The sequence below is a fragment of the Bombus affinis genome, chromosome 5 (assembly GCF_024516045.1).
Source record: "Bombus affinis isolate iyBomAffi1 chromosome 5, iyBomAffi1.2, whole genome shotgun sequence".
Taxonomy (NCBI): Eukaryota; Metazoa; Arthropoda; class Insecta; order Hymenoptera; family Apidae; genus Bombus; species Bombus affinis.
The window spans coordinates 9,070,515-9,094,819 of NC_066348.1; the positions used below are offsets into that span (position 1 = coordinate 9,070,515).

Below are 24,305 nucleotides of genomic sequence, written 5' to 3' on the forward strand. Positions count from 1 at the left end.
CACAGTTAGTAATGAGTTGTCAAATACGACCGTAGTTTTCAACTGTGGCGAAAAATTCGACCTTTAAACAGGAGTCAATACCCTGATACTCCTGAAAAATCTTGGAAATCTTTGAAATCTCGAAGGTCTTTTAAGTCTTGAAAGTCTTGGTTACTTTAATAAATCTTGAAAGCTTAACACGTAGTCAATATTTTACAAGTATTTTAGATATTACATTAGATATTAAACAAAATCTAAAATGTCTGAGGTATCGGAAATGTATTCCAATGCAATTTTCAAGACTTTCAAGACTTACAAGATTTCCAAGGCTTACGAGACTTTCAAGAGTTATTCCTATTCAAAGAATCCTATTCGAAGTGATTCAAAATTTTGACGGTCTTGAAAAATATCGAATCGTTCTGAAATTAATTGTGAGATTCGAATACCAATCACTACTTGCAGCTACATCATCTATTAAATAACATTATTAAAGGTTAACGTTTCTGTTGTGTTTGTATTCAAAGATATTAGATTGTTCTTGTCAAGGCCAACAATTTTTTAAACGACGAAAGCATATACTTATGTACTTTCATTCATTCAAACTTGTTTAAATAAATTTATTAATAAACTCAAATCTGACGTTTTTGATAAGTTTTGAATATCGAGTGAATTAAACTAAAAAAGGTTTAATATTGTGTCATTGAAAAAAGAATGTTTTATTAACAAATTCTGAATGTTTCTTCTTAATTTTCTTTAATATCCAACTAAAAGCAGTATTTGTTTGAATGTTCTATTATTTTCTAGAAATTTATATAAAAAGCTACGAATTTTTCGAATAGCCTAATAATTAAACAATTGAGATGGTAAATAATGTGTGCTAGAAGAGAAAAAGAAGGATATAAACGTATTGAATTAGTTAAATTAAAGACTACATTGATACCTTTATATTTTTTAATCAGAACAAAAGTGGCTCTTAGAAATTTTGGTTCTATGTATTTTATATGATAGCTCTAACAAGTGAAATGTATTATTTTATCACTTATACAGTTAGTATAGAATTTATAAAATTGAAATTAAAATTTTCTAAACTAATCAACTTTTATTTTATTTAGTATTTCTTTTATAGAAAATAGGAAAAACGCATCGATTGGTCTATAAGTAAATATACTTAAATATACTATAGTTCGGTTTAAAGAGATAAAAATGACTTTAATATTTGAAATATCTTCACTTCCGGGTTAGCAAAATGTACCACATGATGCATGATTCAAAACTATTTAATCTTGTGATATTTTTATCTGTTACTGTTTACAAAGCATGACTTCATCCAGTAACAAGAAATGCTATAGCATACATGACAATTTTTATAACAAATATGGCATCAATTAAAGCATATTTAATCCAGTAAGAACTAAGTAGGAAGATAATTCGTAGAAGTTGCATAAACGTAGTATTATTGGAAAACGCAAATAAAGTAACTTGTTTTGTCAAGGTAAAAGAATACATTGGAATACATGGGAAGAAATAGTAATTGAAAGAAATATTATTCCAATTCCTTGGGATTCTTCTTTAATATAATGTTAAAACATAAAATTGGCTAATATAAATTAACTGAAGAATGTTACAAATAAAATGTTGCGTCACTGCAACGTTGTTTCTTAACGGATTAATGGATACTAAAACACGGTAAGAGAGTTTTTAAAGTAACGGTCTTTATTGTATAAAACAAACTTATCATTTTCAACACAGTTACATATGTGTCATACCTAACAAACTTTTTTCTCAGGTAATAATATAACATGTTGATATTTTACGATGTATAAGTAATCGATGAGGACGAGTTACTTCACACTATGAGATGTGAGACGTTTGCAGTGTATGCAGCGGGCGATAATCTGATATCGTCTGAACGTGGTATAGGTCGTTGACGGATGTCACTGTCCCCTGGCCATGCCCGACCAGGACTTCGCGGAGATATGTTCGATCTAGCTACCGTATCGACTGCTAAACTTACGGTCGTAGGATCGTTAAGGCCGTTACTTTGAATCCTTCGCTGAGCGGCTATCGAAGCTCGTAGAGTCTTTCGTTTCTGCATTTTAAAAATCGAAAGAATAGAAATTAGACAAATATATTAGGGGTATTGGAAAAAAGCTGCATTCGTTTTATTGTTTTGGCTAATTCTACTGAATTTGTATCGCAATACAAGTAGTAGTACTTCGTTAATTAGTCATCGCTATTTTTATCTTTATTCTCTCCTAGAATTAAATTGCTAGTAGAATGAGTTTTTGGCGTTACGTTATATAAAAGGAACAAATGAGTTATATAACTGTTAATAGAGAAGAAAAATACTAGGAATTTTCTGGAATTATATTTCCCTCGATAATTGAGCTGATAAGGTTTCATGACCAGTTAGCGAAGCACTACTCTATGAATTGTATTTGAGATTAACTATAACGATTAGAATGCGGACTTTTATGCGTGTAAGAGAAATTTAAAGGTGCGAAAATGCACACGATGCATTTGAAGATAACACAAGTCCAAGATAGAATACTTTTTCTAATATTTGATAAGAAATACAAATTTCGGCTCAGGTTCCCCTTCTTTAATTGTGCTCATAAGAATATGGATTTGCATAAATATTCGCAGTCTAATGATGATATTTTGCATATATATATAGCTTAACCTTTCTGCAACAGGACCATAAGAACTAGAACTCCACTTTTCTTATACACACTTTTGCAAGAAAGAGTTAAAATAAAATGTAAAAGGGGAAAAGTGTAAAATGCTAACTGTATAAATATTTGATGCATCATAAAAGCAGCAATTATAATGTCAAATACGATGAAGTACTTTTCACTATTTTTTTCTAAAATGCAAAATTGAATTTTACTGCCTTAACATTAAGTTAGCCTGTTTATATCTAAAGCTTGCAAAGCGTGTGAATCATTGTGCTTTAATCTAATATGTTTGTGTTCGTTTGACGATCATGTTCTTTTAGGTATCGTTACTGAAGTCTGTTAGAATTCCTGCGTTGCTCCCCTATTTTGTCCTGGCTGCTTGCGATTTACTGACAAACACAAAATTCTGAGGAATGGAGAACAAAAGACATCGAACGAAAGAAGTTCGATTCCAGTCCAAAATCTATGATCAAACTTATCCTTTACCTCGATCGCACCTCTCCATTTATCAGCCGCGTGTCTCGCCAGTTCCATCTTTTTCTGCTTGCGAATCTGATGTTTTTTGTACGCTACTTCAATGATGATAAGTCCAATACCACCTATGATTCCAACACCGACCACTATGAAGACTCCAGCCATATTTTTTAAGCCTAAAGTATTCGGAGCTTTCTCAAGCTGCTCGCATTGCTGTACGTTACTTCGAAGAATCCAATGGTTGTCAAGGCTTTCCATAAAGCCACCTAATAGTGTAATAAGTATTTACTAACAATTATTGGCAACTTGATGTTTATTTTTATATTACAGTACGTTAATTTATCCAATAATTCTAATTATTCTTTTAATGATTTTTATTAATTTTGAATATATGCTTATATGTGATATATGATAATTATCTTCATTATTAGTTTTTAATTATTTCAGATAATGATTTTTATTGACTTACTTTCGTGGAAATCCAAGATAGCAAGAGTAACAGCGTCTGCCCATAAGGAACCTTTTTGCAAACCAATGCCATAACCGGAGCGGCCAAATAACTCTCCAGCAGTTACCAATTCGCAGTCCTGAGCAGCCTCGAATTCTAATCGAGAACTATCCCAGATAAAAGCCATGAGTTTCCTACAAATACAATAATATCCTTAAAATCGCCAATTCTTGAACTTCAAACTTTTATGATAATCCAAATCTTATTCTTTATCTATTTTTTTTACCCAATTTTTATATCTCTGATAGCTTCTTCAGCAGTGTCGTAATTGTTCGCTTCCATTGTACGATACATATTGGATAATTCGACCTGTCGACGGAAGTACATGTCCACAGCTGAGCCCTTCACCGTGGCGCACGTAAGGTTCTCCATGGTGTTTCTAAGCTGCAAGTATATTCATGATGTTGTACAGGTAGTGTAACGTCTTCGTTACTTTGACTAAAATCAATATGTACGCTGTAGCAAAGGTAACAATAGAAGTAATCGATATATTACATATACGTTTGTATACGTATGTAGAGTGATCCAAAATTAATACAATGGAAAATTAAAGATGTAAATATTTATTTAAATAATTAGAATCATTGTAAATCATTGTTACTGCAACAGATTGTAAAATGTTTTTAGTATTTTTATATTCCATATCTTTGATATGCATATAATATGATATATATTTATGTAATATAAATTGCTGCAATAACAATTTGTTGTAAATTTTAAGGTAATACTTAAGATATAAAAAACAATATTATTTTTATAATTTATTAATTTCATTCTTACTCGAGCATCGTTGATGCCAGTTAATTTAGTTTTCGGCCGTTCCAACACGAGGAAAGCAGCCAAGTTGGCAGTGTAAGAAGCAACAATAATCATTGCAAATCCTGCCCACACCATACCCAACACTCGAGCAGAAAAACTCCGTGGAGTACCTGCAAAATAATTATGTTTATCCATAATATTTATAAAATTCAGGTAAAATCCTCATTTATAGAGATGAAACTATTTTTACGCGGCTCCATTTTCATCCATGAGCAATCAATTTAATTACACTTCAATTGACAAAAGAATGTTATAAGGCTTACTATAAATATTTTAAAGTTCAATGTTAATAATGATTGATGTCAACGTATTTTTTTAAATAATAATTTTTATAGAATTTAATTTTTTATGCGTCTGAATGAAGGGTCTTTTTATTGTCTTATGAGAAAATAATATAATTAAAATCAAACCTTCCCCGATTCCACTGTTGAGAAGTACTCCCCAGGCGAACCAGACGGCGCTGGACAGATTCAGGGCGTCCTCTTCGGTACCGTCAGTGTTTGCTAGCTTGAACCTCCCGAAAGGTGAGAACCGGTCGAGGAGGTACAAAACTAGAGCCACTACGTGTACCGACACCATCACCAGTATCCATAGAGTGTTGCTGAATGGTTGCAGAAACGACACAAGGGTTGATGATCTTGATGGCTAAACCAAAAATTCTTTTTATAATTTTATATTTTCTTAATTAATAGTTTCAATTACTATTAACTAATTATTAATTATGAACTACGATTTATTTTAAATATTCTTTAATTATTATGATATAATTATAGTTTTAAATTGATCTTTAACCATTTTAAAATATATGACTACTTAATTATTAATAAATATTTCTAGATTATCAGTTATTGTACCTTTTTTTCAAGAATAGTGATGCCTTGATACTTAAACGGCTTGCTGAACTCGATAAATTCGGCGCGTTCCGGATTAATCGTTAAAGGAGCGACGATCATATCTGCCCTTTCATTCACCAATTCTCCGATAAGTCCTGTCCATTCTTTCTTTCCTCCAACTGAAACAAGGAATTTGTAAATTAAATACTAGTATCTGTTTCATAGTCACGTATGTTCTCATCGAAACGAGGTCTTACATCTACAACTGTTCTACCATGCTTCTACTTGTCGCACCTGAATTGTACTTGATCACATAGCTGCCAAATTGTCCATCGGGTGACAGGGCCAAACTATAGGTGAAATTAATGGTCTTTGATAATTCTTTCAACAAATCCATGCAGTATCCTTTGCAACAATATGTTTTCGTAGCTGTAAATGTTTGAAGATCTATTGTACATAATGTATAAGATATGCTATATCTTGTGATATTTAGTAAATTCTTACTTTCATGATCTGTGACGTTAAAATGAGGGCATGGAATCTCTTCTGGAAGACATGGTTCACCGGATGCGATCTCGCGAACGTAAACAAATGGCTTTTCTTCGATAGTAAGTACTTTCAAGTGCGTAGGAATCATAAAACCTTCGGGTTTAGTTTGCAGTCGGCCAGGCCACGTTATGTTGGACTCGTTGACACTTAATGTCATTTTGGTACCATTCTATGGATAACATGAATATCAATACTAGAGAAGTAAAAAAATATCTTCAAACAATTATTCTTTTATAGAAAATATTTAATATTATAATAATATTTAAATTTTGATATAATATCAGATTAAGTAAAATATTAAATTTATTGTAAGATACTATATATAAGGATACTATAAAAAAAAATATTATATTTAAAGAGTATATTCAAGTTATTTTAATAAGATAACTATCTATACTTTTTCAATTAATTATTTAAGGAAAACTTTTGAAGAAGGTAAATAGATTTAAGCTAAAGAGTTTTAACATCTTCTGCTTTGTTGTAAATATTTGAGGATTCTTCTGCATTTTTAATATATAATTCTATTTATTTTTTAATCTCACTTACAGTTGGATAAAAATACTGTCCAACGGAAACCCTTTTGCCATTCTCCTGGATATTAATGATGTCATATTCAGCATAAATACGGTCCCCATTATCATCGAACGCTACTTTGCCAGTCTTACCATCTGATAGTACCTCTTTGAGGATGAATCTAAAACACAGTGGAACTCATAACAGCAAGATACCATTTGATCTATATCAATAAAAACATAATAGAAGTAAACAGTACTCGAAGAGGCTTTTGCCGGTTTCCCATATCGAGCCAGAATCTCCGCAATCCTTTGGCGCCTCCGTGATTACTTTCGACTTGTTCATTTCTCGTAAGGCGGATACAAGCACTATCCTGAAATGTATATTCTGTTAGATTGCAAAATTATGATCTATCATACATCAGAAAAATTGGAAAATTCAAAATAGTAAAATTTAAGGTATAAATTCTTCTTGATCGAACAATGTCCAAATGGTAGATGTATCAATAGTCTGAGACTACTATTTTTATCAAAACCACCTATTACCCCGTGGAATGTTCATTAACTACTAGTTATATTTATCTGAAATGGATAATAGGTTGTTTCACGGAGAGAGAGAGAGAGAGAGAGAGAGAGACAGACAGAGAAAGAGAGAGAGAGAGAGAGAGAGAGAGAGAGAAAGAGAGAGAGAGAGAGAGAGAGGGAGACAGGGCAACGTTACTCGTACACACATATCCTAAACGTTCAAAGCGCATTCAGCGTTTCGCTGAACGATACGGAATATCCATTGGACAGATTGGAAGGTGTGCTAAGAGAGTATGTGATCCAGTGATCTGAAATCAGTTGTACATTGCCGTGAAATCAGGATGCGTGTTTCCTGTGTGTTGCATGCAATTGTACAATTCTACATCAGAAAAAGTTTGAATGAAGAGATGTGAGAAAGACATTTGTTTTTGTTTCTTTCTGTTTTCTTGCGAAGTATCGTAAAGATGTCCATTCGATTACTCTAATTGTAAGTCTTCTCATGCGTAGGTATCGTGTGTCCTTTTGTTCTCATTTTTTTTTTTTTTTTTGTTTAGGCCTTTTCAGTAGTAAGACACGAAACTACGGACGCAACATACATGCGTAGATGTCTATACGTGATTAGAAAGGAACTGACAGGCTATCGTCGATGTGAGACTTCTCTTTCTCCGCGTTAATTAATTTCAAGCCGAGAAGACCTTCCGGTGCGTTAGGCGCATCTAAGGCTTGTTCCGTCACGATCCAAACATATCCTGCACCAGTCATATTCAATGCTGCTGCGTCTTGAAAAATCACGCTTGCGTCTGTCTTTCTGTTGAAGAGTAAAAAGAATTTCATTCGATCATTTATTCATTATTATTATTTAGTATTTATTGCTCTTAACAAATAGGATAGAAGTTTAACATCTTTGTTGATAGAGCTTTGTGCGAGCTTTATATCATTTATATAATAGTGATCTGTATATTACAATTATTTTAAATAATTTGAAAAGTTTATTGCTATACAGATTGATATAAAGCATATTTTAACAGAAGTAATTGGTACTTACGAAGTGTACAAAAGACAAACTCTAGCTTGTGCATTTTTCATCTCCATTAACTGTTCCGTGAAGCTATCTAAACCAGGTTCAAATTCGATCACAGACTCTACCTGTTTTAAATCCATTACAATTCAATTAGAAACTAACGAACTAATTACATTATTGTCATAAAATTGTGTTATATATAATTATACGACGTTGTTTTCATAGAATTATTTCTAATAGGTCTCTCAAACAAGATTAGAAAACTTCATTAGATATACCTGAACTTTAATTTCAACATCATCTTCCAAATTCTGGGAAGTCGTCTGAAATCTTCCAAGCAATGCTCGACCATCTGTATCTGAACTATGGATGAAGATCACTTTCTTATAGCTAAAGTGTTGCAGTAGTTCAACCCACACGTCTGCTTGATGTGAATATGGTGGTACTGTCCTTAGGAAAGAGACGTGAATATTCTGAAAGAATACTATACCTCAGATAAATCTTGCTATTTTATATCATTACACAATATTTTCTAGAACGTACATCACACGTATGCTATACAGATATTTAACGTAACATGTAATACGGATAATGTGACAATGACGTAGTAAGTATTACAGACAATCTTATTTGTACAAATCCTTTGACGGACTGCAATTTAACGTGTTCACTGTTGATCGTATTTTCATAATCCATGCCACGCCCCAATAAATGTAAAAAGATTCTATTTCTATAATACGAAATTATAAGCATATACATGTCTCGTGTGAATTATTATATTTAACGAATATTATATAGTAATATTGAATATTAAACGTATTGTACAAATTACAATACTCGATACTCGCCAAATATAATAATTCATACGCTAGCACAATGATATAGTATTGAATATTATGTTGTACGAATTATTATTTTTTTCAAAATTTCGTTACATTTAATTTTTTTTCTATATGCCAGTCGATGTCATACAAATATTATAATTTATAAGAGTACATGACGAAATCGAATTTGCAATATACGGGGTGAATGTGTTAAATGTGCTTTATGATATTTGTTATAATAAATTAGAAATTAAATATTAATTAACGTCGTAGATAATTTATATTTATAGTTAGTTACTCTTAATAACCAGAACAATTAATATTACATTTTATAAAAGAAAATGTGTGTAAATTTTTTACTGCTTTAGAAAACCTCAATAATTGTAATCAATAATGTGTAGAGTAGAGATCTTCGTTATATTTGCTAATGCACTCACTTTGTCAGAGAATGCTGAATCTCTTGAAGATATACCTATAACGGGTATATGATAAAAGCCACTTGTGTAAGAAACAGCGGCTGGTGACAGATCCCCTGTAAGGGGATGAGAAACTACCACCGCGTACACTTGTTCCGCTATCAAAGAGTTACATACGCTCAAAGCCGTCTTAATTGGATTGGAGTCCATTTCAATTACCGTGTGCTTATAAGTCACTCCCTTATTGACATATTGCGAGTTGAAGTTCAAAGTCTGGAAACCGGGGCAAATATGGAATTAATTATGACTAAATACTTCCTTGGAAAATACAACGAATAAGCATCTACAATTATCCTCTGACTAACTATTCGATGTTTTGTTATATAGAACAGTTAAATTTCAATTTATTGTATACTCGAATTGAACTTCTTTGCATTATAGAGACGGAATTGAATTTAAAAATTAAGATAATTTAATTAAATTAAACTAGAATTTAATAAATTCTTAAAATGAAGCGAATTAAGTTTCAGACATAACTAACGTAACTTAAATAAGAAGTTAACTAATAAGAAGGTTTTATAAAAAAAGATTAAATTATAGGAAGGTTTTCATTGAATATTACTTACGTTTAGAGTTCGTTTGAAATACTCTTTGCTGTCATTATTGGAGAAAACGCCGCCGATCATAAAGAAGGTGGGATTGTTGAATTGGCTCGCGACGAGTCCATTGTGCACTTCATCGTTCAAAACAATTAGGGAAATGAACAATGCGACACCCTCGTATTTCATTATTAGAAAGTTCGATCTAGGAAAAAAAAAAAAAATAAATTTCAAAACGGATTTCATCGAATAACTAAAATATAAATAGGGGTAATATACAATAAAGAATTATACACACATACATAATGAACCATAAAAATTGTGGCAGTTTTTAATAATTATAATCATAGTGGGAAATCTACGATTAATTATATTAACATATCACAAGAAATTTAACGTTATAGCGTAAATAATTTGCAAGAACATAAATTTCAATTACATGTTATTCTTCTGAAGCAGTTTATCTCCAAAGACATTTTCTCAAAAATGAAATCTGAACGTACCGGATCAGTCTACAGTCGTTGATCGTTCACGTAATATTCAGGGATGTACGGATTGGCTGGTGATTCATTTAAAAACCGTTCACGCCCTTATCTGACAATGAGTGCACCATGAACAGACCCAGTGTTAACGTCGAGCGCGAAGGTGGATCTGAAAGACAGAAGTCGGAGATTCATTGATCCGTTTGGATGCTGCGCACAGACTTCGTCCCCACTATTGCAATATTAGGATGTTTTCCTATTTTCCAGGCAACCTTGCAATTTCTTTCTGATCATTCCAATAATCTACCCTTCCATACTCGTTTCAAACTCCTTATTTCTTCCTTATTCTCAGGATTATTTAGATCCCGACCAAACGTGCATTTAATCTCCCAATACAACCAAAGTACAGTAGAATTTCACTTATCAAAATGAAATTTTAGTTAGCGAAACTAACTCAAATTTTGCTGGTCGAATTCATTTATCTAAGTTGATCTGAGTTCTATTTTTGCAAACGAGAAATGATAAATAGTGGGAGAAATCGATCAATTCTTATTATACAGTGGTGTGCAAAAGTTTCTGGGCAGATAGTATTTCTTTTTATATATTCTAAATATTTTTAATATTTTAAAGAATATTTTAAAGAACAGCTTAAAGATATTTTAAATAATTTTAACTAATATCGCGTAACTATACAACAGTTTATTGTCTTTCTTACTTGGCATGTTTCGTAACCAACGTTAGTTCATGTTCTTTTAGATATCGCTTTTAGGAATATAAAGCAAACGATCTATCTAGCCAAATTGCTTATTATCAAAACAATTAAGAACATCCTATAAACATATAAAATATAAACAACTAAGAATAATTTAATTCTAATTCAACTTTGTTTCTTCAATAGATTCATAGCATAACAAGAAGAAGAAGCATTGCCAGGAGAGTTTAAAAGAACTTTCCAATGGTCGTAACAACTCGTACTATTTCCCTGAAATCAGTGTCTCTCAGGCGATTAATTTCGATGACCTCCACCGTTTCTAAAGATGTTGAAATAATTGAAGCTGCGAAACGGGAAGGGACACGCGATGCAGGCCGATCGAAGATCGTCCAGGCATAGGGACTACAGGGTGGAAATGGTCATACAAGCTAGTGGAGGCCAAGGCGGATGGAAAAGTGGGTCGGCCGGCAGGACAATAAACCGATAGGCCCCTGCATTGTTTCCAAGCCACGTGGTGGTGACTACACCGCGAGATGCCAGTGCGTCAGTTGTGGCTGCATATTGATCTCGTAAGTTTCCACTCGGTGGCGACCTCCTCTGCGTGCGCACCCTTTTCACTTCGGTTATTTACCAAGCACCCTTAGACAGAGTCAGGAGAACCTTGGAGAACGTGTAAATGGTGAGAAGGAAGTCAACGGTGGATAGGTAACAACAAAGTCAAATCGGGGTGGACCGATTTTGATAAGGTGCATGTCGAAAGACCAGGAAGATTTGCGTTTAAACAATTTGATTATAAGATTTGAGTTTAAACAATAGAAAACGAAGAATAGAGGAAAGTAGATAGAACAGAAGTTGATATCTAATAAGATAGATAAAGGAAGATATAGAAAACGACCCCAAGACATAGAGACAAGTACATAAATAGAAATATAGAGTGTTAGAAAAACGAAGATTCCGTTTTTTATCAAAGATAAAAGAGAATCGAAAGAGGTGAAGCAGGTGAAAAGAAGACTGTTTGCCAGCAGAAGCAAACGAAGGAGAGGAAAAGCAACGTAACTCCAATGTATTACGGTCCCCCTCGCGTGAACGAATCCACGGAAATATGTCATTACCACGAGAATGGAGCCTGCAGGATTCGGTTGAGCGTGACGCTGTCGCCTGTGCGACAGCGTCGCAGGAGATGGTCGGCACCACTGTCATCGACGAGAATATGAATCAACAAAATCAACTGGGCTCCCTTTTGTCGATACATTCGGCGCCCGTCTTCGATTTGAGCACAGGTGTACCTTCGCCAAAAAGGCCAGCCTCGTTGGCCGTCCAGGCGACAGCAACTTCAACGCCGATCGTGCCACCGCATCTTCAGAGTCCAGAGACGATCGAGGACGAGGATAACGATAATCTCCTGACCATATCGAGTCTCACGGCCAGGCCATTGATTGCCAAGTCTCATGAACTTCGATCGAGCATAACTTCTAGTACCAAGAAGAAAAAACCTAAGTGCGAAACGAAAAAATCAAGAAATATCAAGTATGTTCCATTAGATGGTGGTTATGGCTGGGTGATCGTTTGCGGAGCATTTTTCGTTCAGTTCTGGGTGACTGGACTGATGAAATCTTACGGGGTGCTGTACGTTGAGGTGATGGAAACGTTCAAGGATTCCACAGCTTCGGTCGCTTCTTGGATACCCGCTATCTTGTCTTGTCTTTGTCTCGCGCTTGGTAAGTATTTGCCAAGATGTTTTAGTGAAAAGTAGGTTTTTTAGAAATCTAATCAATATTTTAATAAAATAATAATACTAAAAATGTGACACAACTCTAACCAAATTTTTCAGGAAAAACGAGAAACTATTTGAAAACTTATAAAAAATTATTTACTAAACACATAATGTTAAAGTAAAGAATAAACACTAGAATGATAGATAGATAGATGATCAAATATTATTTTTGTAATTTTCCATTCTTAACTTTCTTGAGATCGCTCTTTGACAATTTTGATGTTCATCTAACACAAGACTGAATTATTTTGAGTTGTGACACTTTTGAAATACATGTGCGACTATGACAATGTGAAGAGATTGTGCTATTATCCTAAATATTAATATGTGAATAATCCAAATACAGCTCCAGTGACGAGCATGCTGTGCCAGAAGTATAGTTGTCGGGCTGTCGTTTTCATCGGTGGATTGTTCTGTGCTTTAGGATTAACGATAAGTTACTTTGCAACAAAGTTGATACATCTGTTTTTTACATTTGGAGTTCTGACAGGTTCGTGGGTAATCGATTTTATTAAACTTCTTCGCCGTGCGTTCGTCTCAATATATGTATGTATATGTATATAATCAGGTTTCGTCATTGGGTTACGTAAGAAAATGCGGATAGCATGCTTGAAAGAAAGAAAGCAAGAATATGATACGAACGAACAACTGGACAATACAATTAATTCAATTATAAACATCTAAATATTTGTACAATGAGAATATTTATTGTCATAGCAATTAATATAACAATTTTAGGCATTGGCAGCGGTCTGTCGACAACACCAGGTATCATTCTCGTCTCACAATACTTCGACAAGCATCGTGCACTAGCAAATGGAATATGCGTATCTGGTACAGCAGCTGGCAGTTTCGTGTTTCCGCTTTTGATCAAGGTTCTCGTGGATAATTTTGGTTTCCATGGTACCATCCTTTTACTTGGTGGTTGTATGCTTCACGTGTGTGTCAGCGCAACTCTATACCGGCCACTGGAGAACAATTACGCGCCAGATGACACAGAGATGCCGGAAAAGGCGCAAAAGGTCGAGAGCACAGCAAAGGAATTAGAGACGGCAAAACAACAGAAGTTAGATTTAATATTTGCCAATGATTCGACTACGAAACATAATCTGTTGAACGAATTATTTCATCAGAACGGTGTGGTGGCGGTCGAGCTGACAGACAGTGACGAGGAGAAAGACGTTGTGGGCGAGTGTCTACAGATGAAACCGATCTCGAAGATACGTAGCTCGAGTATATTACACAGTGTCGAAGATCTATCGACCGATTCTACGTGCGTTTACAAGGCAAGATCGTCGTTAAAGTCGCTGAAGTCGTCGGTCACGGCGGTATATCCAGTTCCTCAGAACGAGTCACAACTGCCAAAGGAAAAGAAGACAGTGATGCAAAGGATAGCGCAATACATCGATCTGTCTCTATTGAAAAATCCTCAATTCATGATGATGTGTTTGTCCGTTAGTCTTATGTCAACCGGAAGTCCGTATATGCTGTACTATCTTCCGGCATACGTACACGCTGCTGGTTATACGAAATCGGAAGCTGGATACCTGGTTGCTATTTCCGCCGCGCTTGATTTATGCGGAAGATTAGGACTTGGATGGCTATCGGATTTGAAACTTTTTGATCGGCGGAAAGGATACATTGGAAGGTACGTTCGAGAAATTTTTATACTGTATGTATGTGCATACAAAATGTATTCGCATGGATCCTTATTTTCCAATAAAATATCTTTTTTTATCAGATACTACGTTTCATTTTCATAGTATTGAATTTTTATGGTCATATGGAAGTATTACTAAATGATGTGAAATTTAATACGCTTGAACCTAATTTTATATGCACATGCTATAGGAAATATAGTTGTGCAAATCATTATTGAACTTTAGTATTTAATAAAAATTTTCTTCTCCTTAAACAGTGTCGTGGGTGCTGGTGTAGCTGTACTGGCAATTCCAATGGCCCATTCTTTCTACGTGTTAGCATGTTCTGTAGGCATGTATGGACTATGCTTAGGCTGTTGGTTCCTCTTGGTTCCCGTCCTTCTCGCAGACCAATACGGAACTGATAAAATATCCTCTACTTATGGTCTTGTCAGGATGTTCCAGAGCGTTGGAGCAATTTCTATTCCGCCTTTAGCAGGTATGAAATTATTTGAATTTTAATACAGTGCAGCGTTTAAAATAAATATTCATTGCAATTAATGAACTTAAAAGTACTCGATTCTGTGTAGTAGTCGCAGAGGTATTGTTTTGGTTAAATAAAAAAATAATCAGTGTTATTTATGTTAATGTTTTTATGTTATATTCCAGGTTACCTGCGCGATGTAACAGGAAGTTATTCCGTATGTTTTCTATGCATGGGTACGTGCATGGTCATGGGAGGTCTACCTTTACTCCTGGTTTTTAACGAAGTATCGGAATCATCGAAGATTACTGTTAATAATGAGAACAGTAACTGTCAAGGAGAGGTGGTTGCAAAAGAATAAAAATATTTTGCGAATGTGATTGAATGTGTATTAGAAATCTAATAAATCACAACATTTGTCGCTACAATTATTCTACTATGATGTATTGCTTCGTTCAATGTATTCGAAACGTTTACATAAAATACCTCGTTCGCGGCAGGTAAGGGTAATTTTTATAAGTTTTTATATAAATGCACATGTCTCATTTTGTTTTATTGGTAAACGACACTCTCATTTACACGTTTACGTTTAAAAATAAAAAGAAATAACAGGACAAAAACGTTCTTATACATATTAGATATATATACAATGTAAAGAATTATTTTTAAAAAACAGAATCTGGTTTCCAGTTGTAATTTGTCTTATATATTACACATAAACACTATGTACATTATTCATATTTACATGTTACATTATGATTATTTGTAGAAAATGAAGAATTGCGGCAGGTCCTACGATGAAAGAAACAATCTCTTAGTAGGAAATACATATTTTTCATACAAACAGATGTAATTAAACACAGTGATCTTTAATAAAAATTGTATTCTTTTCACTTATGTAGTCTTAATTTGTCTACTTTCGAAGATAATGTATAAATTAATGCTCAAAAAACTTTATAGATCTCAAAATTACCATAAATTAATTCATGCTAATTAATGCTATTAATTCATGCATAACATTATATAATACTATTTTAATCTTCCTTGATGCAATGAATAGATAGCATTTCAAATATAGTCCAACATCTATATAAAATGATTACTTTCTACTAAAAATGGACACTAGTATTTCTTATAGTACAAAATATGACACAATAGAAAAAATTATGTCGGTTTCCAGGCTACAACTCTCATTTTATTATTTAATTCTTGTAGTATCAAAGAGCATGTGAGCTGCTTCTCTGGTGACAGACCATTGATTCCTTCCATTTCATCATCATCATCTCCTATTCCATTACTACTTCCACTTTTCCCTTTACCTTTTACCTTTCGTTTCTTCTTCTTGTTTAGCTGTCTACAGTCTATGTCACTAGCAGCATCTGTTGCTTTTCTGATCTATGATGAATTTTTTTACACAAATTATTCATTTCAAAATATACATTTATATATAGAATATTAAAGAATATCTTACTTTTGCACTCTTTTTTGACTGCTTATCGTATTCTAAAGCATCATAATAATTTGGTTTCTCACGCTTGATTCGATTGGTTCGTCTTGTTTTCATTACTCCATTATCAGGACTAGGAGGACTTTTTATTGAATTTCGTCTTGCATTAAAAAATGAATGACCACAAGGACAAGCTTTGCAAGCTACAGGTACCTTAATAAATAAATACATATAATTAATATAAAGTGATATAAATAAGTTATCAATTGTATACATATATAATTGAATAAATATATAAAATTTGTTTGCACTCAAAATTAAAATTTAATATTTTTTTCTTATACACATATAAAAAAATTAATTATTCAAAGCTTACATTAAAATATACAATGAAATAATTAATTATATTTCATTTTAATAACGAATTGATGATAGTAGAAAAATTTATGACAAAATAATATTATTTCCGTTTTACTGAAGTTTTCCCAGTTCATTCAAAAAGTCTTAATGTAATAAATAAGTAAAGCTACAAAAAATATTCAAAATAAAATTATTATATATTTATGTATAACTGTTTAGTATAAATATAAAATAATTATTATAATATAAAATTACCTGCTGTTCACATTTTGGGCAGCCTTTACTGATTGTTTTAGTCTTGGCCATATTACGGAAAAATATTTAATAAGGATAAGGTTATTTACAATTAAAAAATATGACTAGATAACTATATCGTTAAACCATGTCGTTGAATATTGACATCATAGCACGAAAATAGCTTTTATATCGATGAGAATGCATTTTATGAGCGTTCACTATAACGTTAAGTATTTTTTTTTACATTTAACATAACGCTAATAAGTAATGACAGCCGTAATGTATAAAAGGAACACAATGTAAAATGATTCATACTTCAATTGATAGATGGCAGTGAAAGTCTATTACGAGAATGGACCAATCGCAGAATTCACGTTATTTCACATTGTGAAAATGTATTTCCAGTTTTCAGTTTAGTAAGTATTTAAGCTTTGTGATAACACGATATTTATGCATGGTCTTTTTACTCTTTTTCTTCATTATAATTTTGTTATTGTTTTCTCAGATGCAGATGTTATTATACTTAATCATATTTTAATGAATGAATGTACGAAATATGAACATACTTAAATAAGTACACATGGAAAATTTCTATATGTAATATGTATGTTTTACATACGTAAATATACACATGTAAATTATCTACGTATCTCTGATATTATCAATGTTAATAAAATGTATTCTTAATATTTATTTAACTTTCACGGTGGCTTACATTATTAATAATATGGGTAGTTAATTGTTAGTATCGGATCAAAGTTTATTGTTATTTTAGTATTATGTATTTACATAAACTAATTGATATCTATTCTATATTAATAAAATAAACCTAAAAATCCTATCTTTTTAAATTGTGTTCGATTATGATATTCTTAATTGCTTTTCTTGCTCGTTTAATATAAATACGTTTTATCATCCTTGAAATTGTTGTTAAATCTTTCGAGTTCTAATCAAACACTCGTTGCGTTAAGACGTTGAACTTTAATAATTAAGATTTATTGATAACGTTTTCATATCTCATGTATTACGTATTTTTAAGATGATCGAGGTATTTTAATTTCATAGTAAAGCATTTCTATTTTTAAAAATCTGTTTTTACCACGTACCTGAATTATAATGTACATTTTATTCAATAACAAAGATATACATATTACTAATTAATATTTCTAGATTTTATCTTTTTTCGCTTCTAAATATTTTTTTCTAAAATGAACGGTATACATTTTAATCAAATTAATTGCTTATTTTTCAATAATTTTAGTAAAGATATCCTTTTCCTCTTGGTTTTATTACTTCATTATTTCCAGCCTGTTACTTTTTATTTTTTACCTTTGCAAACTTTCTACCAGTATTAAACAAAGAGTTATCGTTTTTACTTAGTGCAGTATTTTCTTATATAATTCTTTAGCCTTCCCGCGTTGATAAATAATCGGATAAAAGACAGATGTTCCCTAGAATAATTCTCTTATCTCATATATTAATTCTACCCTGCTTTTTTAAGCACTTTTTTATTTCATCGAGTGATATCAAAATATGTACTCAAGTAAGGTGACTGTTCCATCTTACGCGTATTTATTCCACGCACAATTTTCTTCAAATTATTTCTTTTTAACCACTTATTAGATACATGTATGTATCTACAATTTCATAATTTTATAACATAATAATTTCATAATTAATTTTGTTAATTTTGTACATATTATTCGTCCAATCATCTTGATTTTATGTCAGTGTTAATAAAGGATCTTATTCTAACTCTTTACTGAGTCTGCACGTTAACTACAAGAACAACAGTGTAACTTCTCGACGAATTAGGTAATTATCTTTCTCTGTTATTTATTCTCAGCTTTATCATATTACATACGTGAGTTGATTTTTAAAAGAATGTTTTGCTCATTACTAAATGCGGTAGCTCACAAAAGTAATTGAACGCTTATTTAATAGAAGATTTCTATAAGTGTTTAGCACGATTTAAGTAAACAATTGTACGTGTTACATATTTTCTGCAACCAAATTTTTGTATTATTATATAGTATATTCCGCATTTCTCAGTATTTCCCTTTCTGCTGTATTAATTAATGGCCTTCATGGCCTACAACATCCTCATCTTTTTTTACCAGTCGTAGGACAAGAAACAACAATGCACGAGGCAATTGGAAAGTTACTTCAGTATTTACCTTCTATTTTTAAATTCTGCCTGAAATTTGACGCGATTCCTCGTGATGGTGTACGACGAAAGTAACAAACTCTCTTCGGATTTCTTTGCCGATATTGGCTCTTTATTGAAGTAAGATTATTCATTCGTTTTATGAAAGTTATTGAAGTTACTGACAATCTATCTTGGGCCATGGCATTAAAGTCGACATTTGTATTATCGGATACGTCCGTATTCTCTCCACTATCTGATACGGAATTGCGCACGAGTTTATTGGATTGCGAATGTTGAAATTCTGCAGCTTCGATTTCTTCATACTCATTAATCATAATATTAGCCTGTTTATCCGTTTCTTTATTTTTCTTTATAACATTGCAAAAGCAATCGTCTGATGCTTCTTTTTTATATCCTTTCCCTTTTCTATCTACAAATAACTAATAACTATTTATAAATAACTGATCACCGTGAGCAAGGTATTTTGGTGCTTTTTTCATTTCGACTATTTTTCACCTGTTACAATATTGCCAAACGTCTCAGTACTTTCGTTCCCCTTCGTTTCTTTGTCAATCCTGGTTCTTTCGGTTTCTACTTCTAACATTTTATCATGACAATTATTTTTCTTCGAGAATTCACAATCCTTCTTTTTTGCCATATTATGTCCCCATTTAGCAGTCATCGATGGTGATGCCCAGTCAAGGTCACGCTTAGAAACATGTCTTTTGTTTCCAATGCACGTGTAACTATGCTTCTTAGAATCTGGAATAAAATTCCTTCGACTTTTTGTAATTAGATGTTTCGTAACGCAATCCCTGATCTTATTTTGTTCGTTCCTCGGTCTTATCGAGGTTTTTTTACCGATACACGAACGCGTGTTTCGACCAGACGAGTTTGCAGAGATTTTCTCAATTTTCAGATCAGGGCTATTACAGTAATAACACATCAAATTTAGTTCTTGCTTAGGGACGATCGCGTCCTTTGTTCGTATGCGATGGTCTAGTCTGTTTTGTTCCCCAAATTGTTTCTTCATCTTCTGCATGCAAGTGCACAACTTCTGCTTTGTCCATTCATAATTTTTTTCTCGCTTCATACATACTCGTTGTTTGTGTTTTGTGTACGTTTTCGGGTCTGGTGTACAAAACTCTAACTTTTTTTTCGGAGAAATTAATTTCTCTGGTTTCCGTTTACGATAAATATTTTCGCATTCTTGACACAATACGCTATTCAACAAGCTCACGTCTTTCAATGGACTCGTACAATTACGAAAACAATGTATACTTGAAAGCATATAATTATGTAGTATACAATTGCAACAGGCAATATTATTAGGATACATTTGGGTATTTGCCTCTATGTGTTTTCTGGGAAAAGATTCATGTGCTTCGCCAATTTTATCTTTTAGAATTATACTAGTTTGTGCAATTCCATCGGCTGCATTTTTAGAAGTAGTTTGGCCTTCCTTTTCAGTAATTGTTCCATTTTCTAAATCATTCTTTGATGCAAATTGCTTTTTATCCTTCAATTGAACGTTTTTATGGTGTTTAGAATGAGTATGCCTGTTGAGATTTTTATTAGAAATAATTTCTTGAGACTTAGGACGAGTTTTTTCTACAACAGTCTCAGTACATTGGTCATGTTTCACTCTTTCTGTAGGTTTCCTCCGATTCGATAATTTCGAGTCTTTCTTAAAGGATAACTGACTAGTGTATCTCTTGTCTTTTTTCCGAACTCCCTCCAAATTGTCTTTGAATGTTCTCTCAATTAGCGAATAATTTGATACTCGGTGTCCTTCTTGAGGAGGATCTTTTTTATCATCAATATGATCTTTATTAAATTGACACGGGACACCGCGTTCTATTTCTGCCTCGTCGTCTCCATCGTACACGCACGCAAATTGTGTAGAACAAATATTTTTGGCGCGAGAAAACCGCGATCGAGAATATTTACTGGACTCGCTCCGATGAAGAGTTCTAGTTTTCCATGGATCAGGAATTCCTTGTATAAAAGGCAAACGTGTATCGTTCCATAGCCTATCAGTGATGATGTATCTGGTACAGAAAGGTATTAAATTTTTCTGTAATACGTACGCCTTCGTACCAAATCCCTTACAAAATCCCTTAGAAATTAAATACTCCTTCCAAGTATCAGGAATACCTCGACGCACATCGGAATAATTTTCTCGTTGTTGATAAGACGAAAACGTGATAAATGGTTGTGTGCTTATTAATCTTGGAGAGGAAAATGGTCCTCGTACTACTTCGTGGATATCGATATACTTTTTTTTTTTAAATCGTTTTGGTGATGTCCATTTTTGGGTCCATCCAGTGTAGATGTTAATACTGCAATCTGGATACATCAGAACGATTCAATTCTTCCATAGGATCATTTGAAAACAATTGTGAATGCGTTACGATAAGATAGTTTTATTATTTTATGCTATAAACGCAATTATGTTATCATTTTTCGTAAATATTCTATCCTTTCAACTTATTTAAAATATATGCGACATACTTAAAGCACTAATATTATTCAGATTTTGTAATTTCTTATTTGATATGTCATTCTTGAAATTGTATGTTAGATAGATATTGAAATATATATGTAGATATCGGATTTAATATTAACTTCACATGTAAATAAATCGCAGCAATTCTTATAATACTTAAAATTGGTAAATTAATTGGCAATTAAAAATATTATCATATATTAAATCATAGGAGAAAGGCACGATAGATCATACTTTTGGTTTCTTATATGACAACGACTTTAAAATCCAATATCTTATTAACCAATCACATGCTTGTGGAATTTCTTTAAAAAATATTTACATTAAAAATATTGGTTTCTTAAAAGTATTGATTATCATATTCTAAATATTAGAGATATACCATTAGTTGTTTTCGGAAAAGCTCGTAGATTTGTCATTTAATGCTAAAAGGTTTATGTATATCTTCGGGCCGAATCGATTGATCCTCTTCTTAAGTATGTTACGTTAAAGTATATCTCCTTAACCATGAAATAACATCAAAAGCAGAAAATCAACAAAATTTTCTGTGATCTTCATAGATATAATCACCTATGACACAAATTATTATTTTTAAAGTATGAAACTGATTAAATGAATATGATTTGTTGGTACAACGAAATAATAATAGGGAATCCTTTCTTGTTCTTATATATTTTCAGGCTGAAGCAGAGTTACCAACACTTCAGACATATTCGTACGCAGTTTGAAATCGATCGTTTCAATAGAGTTGCGTAAAGTGTAAGAACAACAATGAGCTTCTCCTGTTAAACACGATGTCTTTACTACGATCGTTGCCTTCGGGGCTCAATAAAGCCTCGAAATTGACATTTCGAAGCGTTCCATCTGTATCTTATCATCCAAATGTAAGTATTTATCGGTTTAACTTGCGGCATTGATCGTGGTCAGTTTTAACAAACGTATTGCGTTACATTTTGCAATCAATATCGTATCTATTATTAAGACATATACACAGAAAGTTTAACCTTCATCTATAACATCGATGCAGTTATATCTTAAAAAATGCATTTTTGCAAACCTAACGATTTACTTATTATATCGATTTTATAGTATTCTACAACATTTAGGTTATCTTCATACTTTATTGGCAAAATGACAATCATCTCTTCCAAAATTAATTAATATATTCGTTTATTGATATAATAAGTATAATTAATAATTTACCAATTATTTTACAACATAAGAAACAAATGAAGTATTAATTACAATAAAGCTTTATATCATACTAGCATCATATATATATATATATATATGTATATAGTAAACTATACACAACTAGTAAACTATATACATATATTATATAACATATTTATATTAATTTTTATTTGTTGTATACATATTATAATCATGTTTTATATTTTATATTTCGATTATGTTGCAGGTGATAGATCATTATGAAAATCCAAGAAACGTAGGTTCATTGGATAAAAATGACCCTAAGGTTGGTACAGGTGTTGTGGGAGCACCAGCCTGCGGAGATGTAATGAAACTTCAGATTAAGGTTGATGAACAAGGAAAGATCATTGATGCTAAGTTTAAAACTTTTGGTTGTGGTTCTGCTATTGCCTCCAGTTCCTTAGCTACAGAATGGGTCAAAGGAAAAACTGTAAGTATAATTGTGTTTCCAAAAATTATTTATTTAGAACGAAGGTAATTAATCGATTTTTATCATAGGTCGATGAAGCACTGTCTCTCAAAAATACTGACATTGCCAAAGAATTATGTTTACCACCTGTCAAGCTTCATTGTTCAAGTAAGTGGTATTTATTAATAAATTTGATATTTAAATATTAGAGTATGAGTAGAAAAATTGTGAAGACTGCCGTAAAGAAATAAATATCCAATAGTTTTGTAATGTAAAACAATCTTAAACTATCCATTAGATGAAAGATTTATCAATTAGTTATCTCTACTCTGGAAGTATTCAGTATAATTAATATTGAGAAAAATAATTACATTATTTAACATTATTCTTTTATATATTGTAGTGCTTGCAGAAGATGCAATTAAGGCTGCTTTGTCAGATTACAGTATAAAACAAAAGCAAAAATTGAAGGTCAATGAGAATAGTGATAAGACGAGTGAAGCACTATAATGTGGATTGTATCCAGATGTAGTATTCAGATGTAGTATTTACATAAATTAAAATGTTAGTGAATCGTAAGCTGTGACTACAATGAGAGAATATATATAAAATCATATGTTGAAGCACTTATAGATGTATGCTATCTTTTGTTCCTTCAGAAAAGAAAATAAATATATTTAATTAAAAATTTTGATTAGAACATTTATTTATATATCAATACTATTATCAATTTATCATTACCTCTGATTCCGTTAAATAATTTCATGAAGTATCAATTACATCATTGCCAAGTTGAAATGATTTTCTATTATTCTTACTCTTCAATTATAGAAGTTAAGAAATGATACATCCAATGGCAAACTTTCTTACAATGCTGTTGCTATTTATTGGAACAATATGCGAACAAATAAAGCAGTATGTCGTTGTGATAAACATTTTTGTTGACACGAATGCACGTCGTTAATGAAGCATTTCAGTGGCAATTTAAGCTGTTGATAGAAACATGCCTATTTGTACTTGTTTTTACAAGAACCCATTACGCCATCAGCGATGTAATAACGTGATCAAGCGAACAGGAGAAGGAAAGAGAACAAGGGACAGATACAATTTATCGATAAATATTATTTCTTCAATGATCACAATATAGCCC

General features: G+C 32.3%; 4 protein-coding genes and 1 long non-coding RNA gene across 11 annotated transcripts; 3 read left to right on the forward strand and 2 right to left on the reverse strand.

Annotated features, from left to right (window-relative positions):
- Positions 1-125: 125 nt before the first annotated feature.
- LOC126916131 (uncharacterized) lies at positions 126-2,845 on the forward strand. Of its 2 annotated transcripts, XR_007710436.1 has the most exons (4): positions 126-472; positions 784-1,025; positions 1,106-1,665; positions 1,766-2,845. It is a non-coding gene; the product is annotated as an uncharacterized LOC126916131 (long non-coding RNA). The 2 variants fall into 2 exon arrangements; XR_007710435.1 differs by having other exon boundaries at positions 126-1,025.
- On the reverse strand, positions 1,672-10,388 carry LOC126916114 (glutamate [NMDA] receptor subunit 1). 4 transcript variants are annotated; one of them, XR_007710433.1, is made up of 18 exons: positions 10,241-10,388; positions 9,765-9,942; positions 9,160-9,411; positions 8,177-8,371; positions 7,923-8,023; positions 7,512-7,685; positions 6,613-6,726; positions 6,387-6,534; positions 5,796-6,009; positions 5,586-5,738; positions 5,313-5,470; positions 4,869-5,103; positions 4,420-4,568; positions 3,866-4,023; positions 3,601-3,773; positions 3,144-3,397; positions 2,988-3,046; positions 1,969-2,068 (listed from the first exon to the last, which is right to left on the reverse strand). XR_007710433.1 is itself a non-coding variant. In XM_050721527.1 (18 exons), the coding sequence occupies exons 2-17, from the start codon at positions 9,924-9,926 to the stop codon at positions 3,019-3,021; spliced, it is 2,685 nt and encodes an 894-aa protein (XP_050577484.1). In that variant the 5' UTR covers positions 9,927-9,942; positions 10,241-10,388; the 3' UTR covers positions 1,969-2,068; positions 2,988-3,018. The 4 variants fall into 4 exon arrangements, 3 of the variants coding, with proteins under 3 accessions (XP_050577483.1, XP_050577481.1, XP_050577484.1); XM_050721527.1 differs by having other exon boundaries at positions 2,988-3,063; XM_050721526.1 differs by lacking the exon at positions 2,988-3,046 and having other exon boundaries at positions 1,672-2,068; positions 5,586-5,720.
- A 1,028-nt stretch (positions 10,389-11,416) lies between these two features.
- On the forward strand, positions 11,417-15,722 carry LOC126916117 (monocarboxylate transporter 12). 2 transcript variants are annotated; one of them, XM_050721532.1, is made up of 7 exons: positions 11,417-12,649; positions 13,052-13,195; positions 13,444-13,727; positions 13,839-14,353; positions 14,624-14,844; positions 15,015-15,329; positions 15,599-15,722. In XM_050721532.1, the coding sequence occupies exons 1-6, from the start codon at positions 12,034-12,036 to the stop codon at positions 15,188-15,190; spliced, it is 1,956 nt and encodes a 651-aa protein (XP_050577489.1). In that variant the 5' UTR covers positions 11,417-12,033; the 3' UTR covers positions 15,191-15,329; positions 15,599-15,722. The 2 variants fall into 2 exon arrangements, with proteins under 2 accessions (XP_050577489.1, XP_050577488.1); XM_050721531.1 differs by having other exon boundaries at positions 11,418-12,649; positions 13,444-14,353.
- On the reverse strand, positions 15,513-22,122 carry LOC126916115 (UPF0547 protein C16orf87-like). Of its 2 annotated transcripts, XR_007710434.1 has the most exons (5): positions 21,914-22,122; positions 19,539-21,371; positions 16,892-19,452; positions 16,653-16,802; positions 16,295-16,489 (listed from the first exon to the last, which is right to left on the reverse strand). XR_007710434.1 is itself a non-coding variant. In XM_050721528.1 (3 exons), exons 1-3 carry the CDS (start codon positions 16,940-16,942, stop codon positions 15,994-15,996), a joined length of 471 nt encoding a protein of 156 aa, XP_050577485.1. In that variant the 5' UTR covers positions 16,943-17,120; the 3' UTR covers positions 15,513-15,993. The 2 variants fall into 2 exon arrangements, 1 of the variants encoding a protein (XP_050577485.1); XM_050721528.1 differs by lacking the exons at positions 16,653-16,802; positions 19,539-21,371; positions 21,914-22,122 and adding an exon at positions 15,513-16,224 and having other exon boundaries at positions 16,301-16,489; positions 16,892-17,120.
- A 110-nt stretch (positions 22,123-22,232) lies between these two features.
- On the forward strand, positions 22,233-23,843 carry LOC126916129 (iron-sulfur cluster assembly scaffold protein IscU). The gene is made up of 4 exons (XM_050721553.1): positions 22,233-22,415; positions 22,952-23,176; positions 23,245-23,323; positions 23,559-23,843. The coding sequence occupies exons 1-4, from the start codon at positions 22,326-22,328 to the stop codon at positions 23,663-23,665; spliced, it is 501 nt and encodes a 166-aa protein (XP_050577510.1). The 5' UTR covers positions 22,233-22,325; the 3' UTR covers positions 23,666-23,843.
- Positions 23,844-24,305: the final 462 nt, after the last annotated feature.

What these genes read in the sequence shown, in the direction of transcription:
- LOC126916117 (XM_050721531.1), top strand. Translation starts at nt 12,034, where the DNA reads ATGTCATTACCACGAGAATGGAGCCTGCAGGATTCGGTTGAGCGTGAC. An exon ending in TACATTTGGAGTTCTGACAG is followed by an intron (nt 13,196 to 13,443) that starts GTTCGTGGGTAA and finishes TAACAATTTTAG; the next exon opens with GCATTGGCAGCGGTCTGTCG. An exon ending in CGGAAAGGATACATTGGAAG is followed by an intron (nt 14,354 to 14,623) that starts GTACGTTCGAGA and finishes CTCCTTAAACAG; the next exon opens with TGTCGTGGGTGCTGGTGTAG.
- LOC126916115 (XM_050721528.1), bottom strand. Translation starts at nt 16,942, where the DNA reads ATGGCCAAGACTAAAACAATCAGTAAAGGCTGCCCAAAATGTGAACAG. An exon ending in GCCCAAAATGTGAACAGCAG is followed by an intron (nt 16,490 to 16,891) that starts GTAATTTTATAT and finishes TTATTTATTAAG; the next exon opens with GTACCTGTAGCTTGCAAAGC. An exon ending in AGTCAAAAAAGAGTGCAAAA is followed by an intron (nt 16,225 to 16,300) that starts GTAAGATATTCT and finishes AATTCATCATAG; the next exon opens with ATCAGAAAAGCAACAGATGC.
- LOC126916129 (XM_050721553.1), top strand. Translation starts at nt 22,326, where the DNA reads ATGTCTTTACTACGATCGTTGCCTTCGGGGCTCAATAAAGCCTCGAAA. An exon ending in AATGGGTCAAAGGAAAAACT is followed by an intron (nt 23,177 to 23,244) that starts GTAAGTATAATT and finishes TTTTTATCATAG; the next exon opens with GTCGATGAAGCACTGTCTCT. An exon ending in TGTCAAGCTTCATTGTTCAA is followed by an intron (nt 23,324 to 23,558) that starts GTAAGTGGTATT and finishes TATATATTGTAG; the next exon opens with TGCTTGCAGAAGATGCAATT.
- LOC126916114 (XM_050721524.1), bottom strand. Translation starts at nt 9,926, where the DNA reads ATGAAATACGAGGGTGTCGCATTGTTCATTTCCCTAATTGTTTTGAAC. An exon ending in ACCGGCAAAAGCCTCTTCGA is followed by an intron (nt 6,535 to 6,612) that starts GTACTGTTTACT and finishes ACTGTGTTTTAG; the next exon opens with ATTCATCCTCAAAGAGGTAC. An exon ending in GACAGTATTTTTATCCAACT is followed by an intron (nt 6,010 to 6,386) that starts GTAAGTGAGATT and finishes TGTTATCCATAG; the next exon opens with AATGGTACCAAAATGACATT.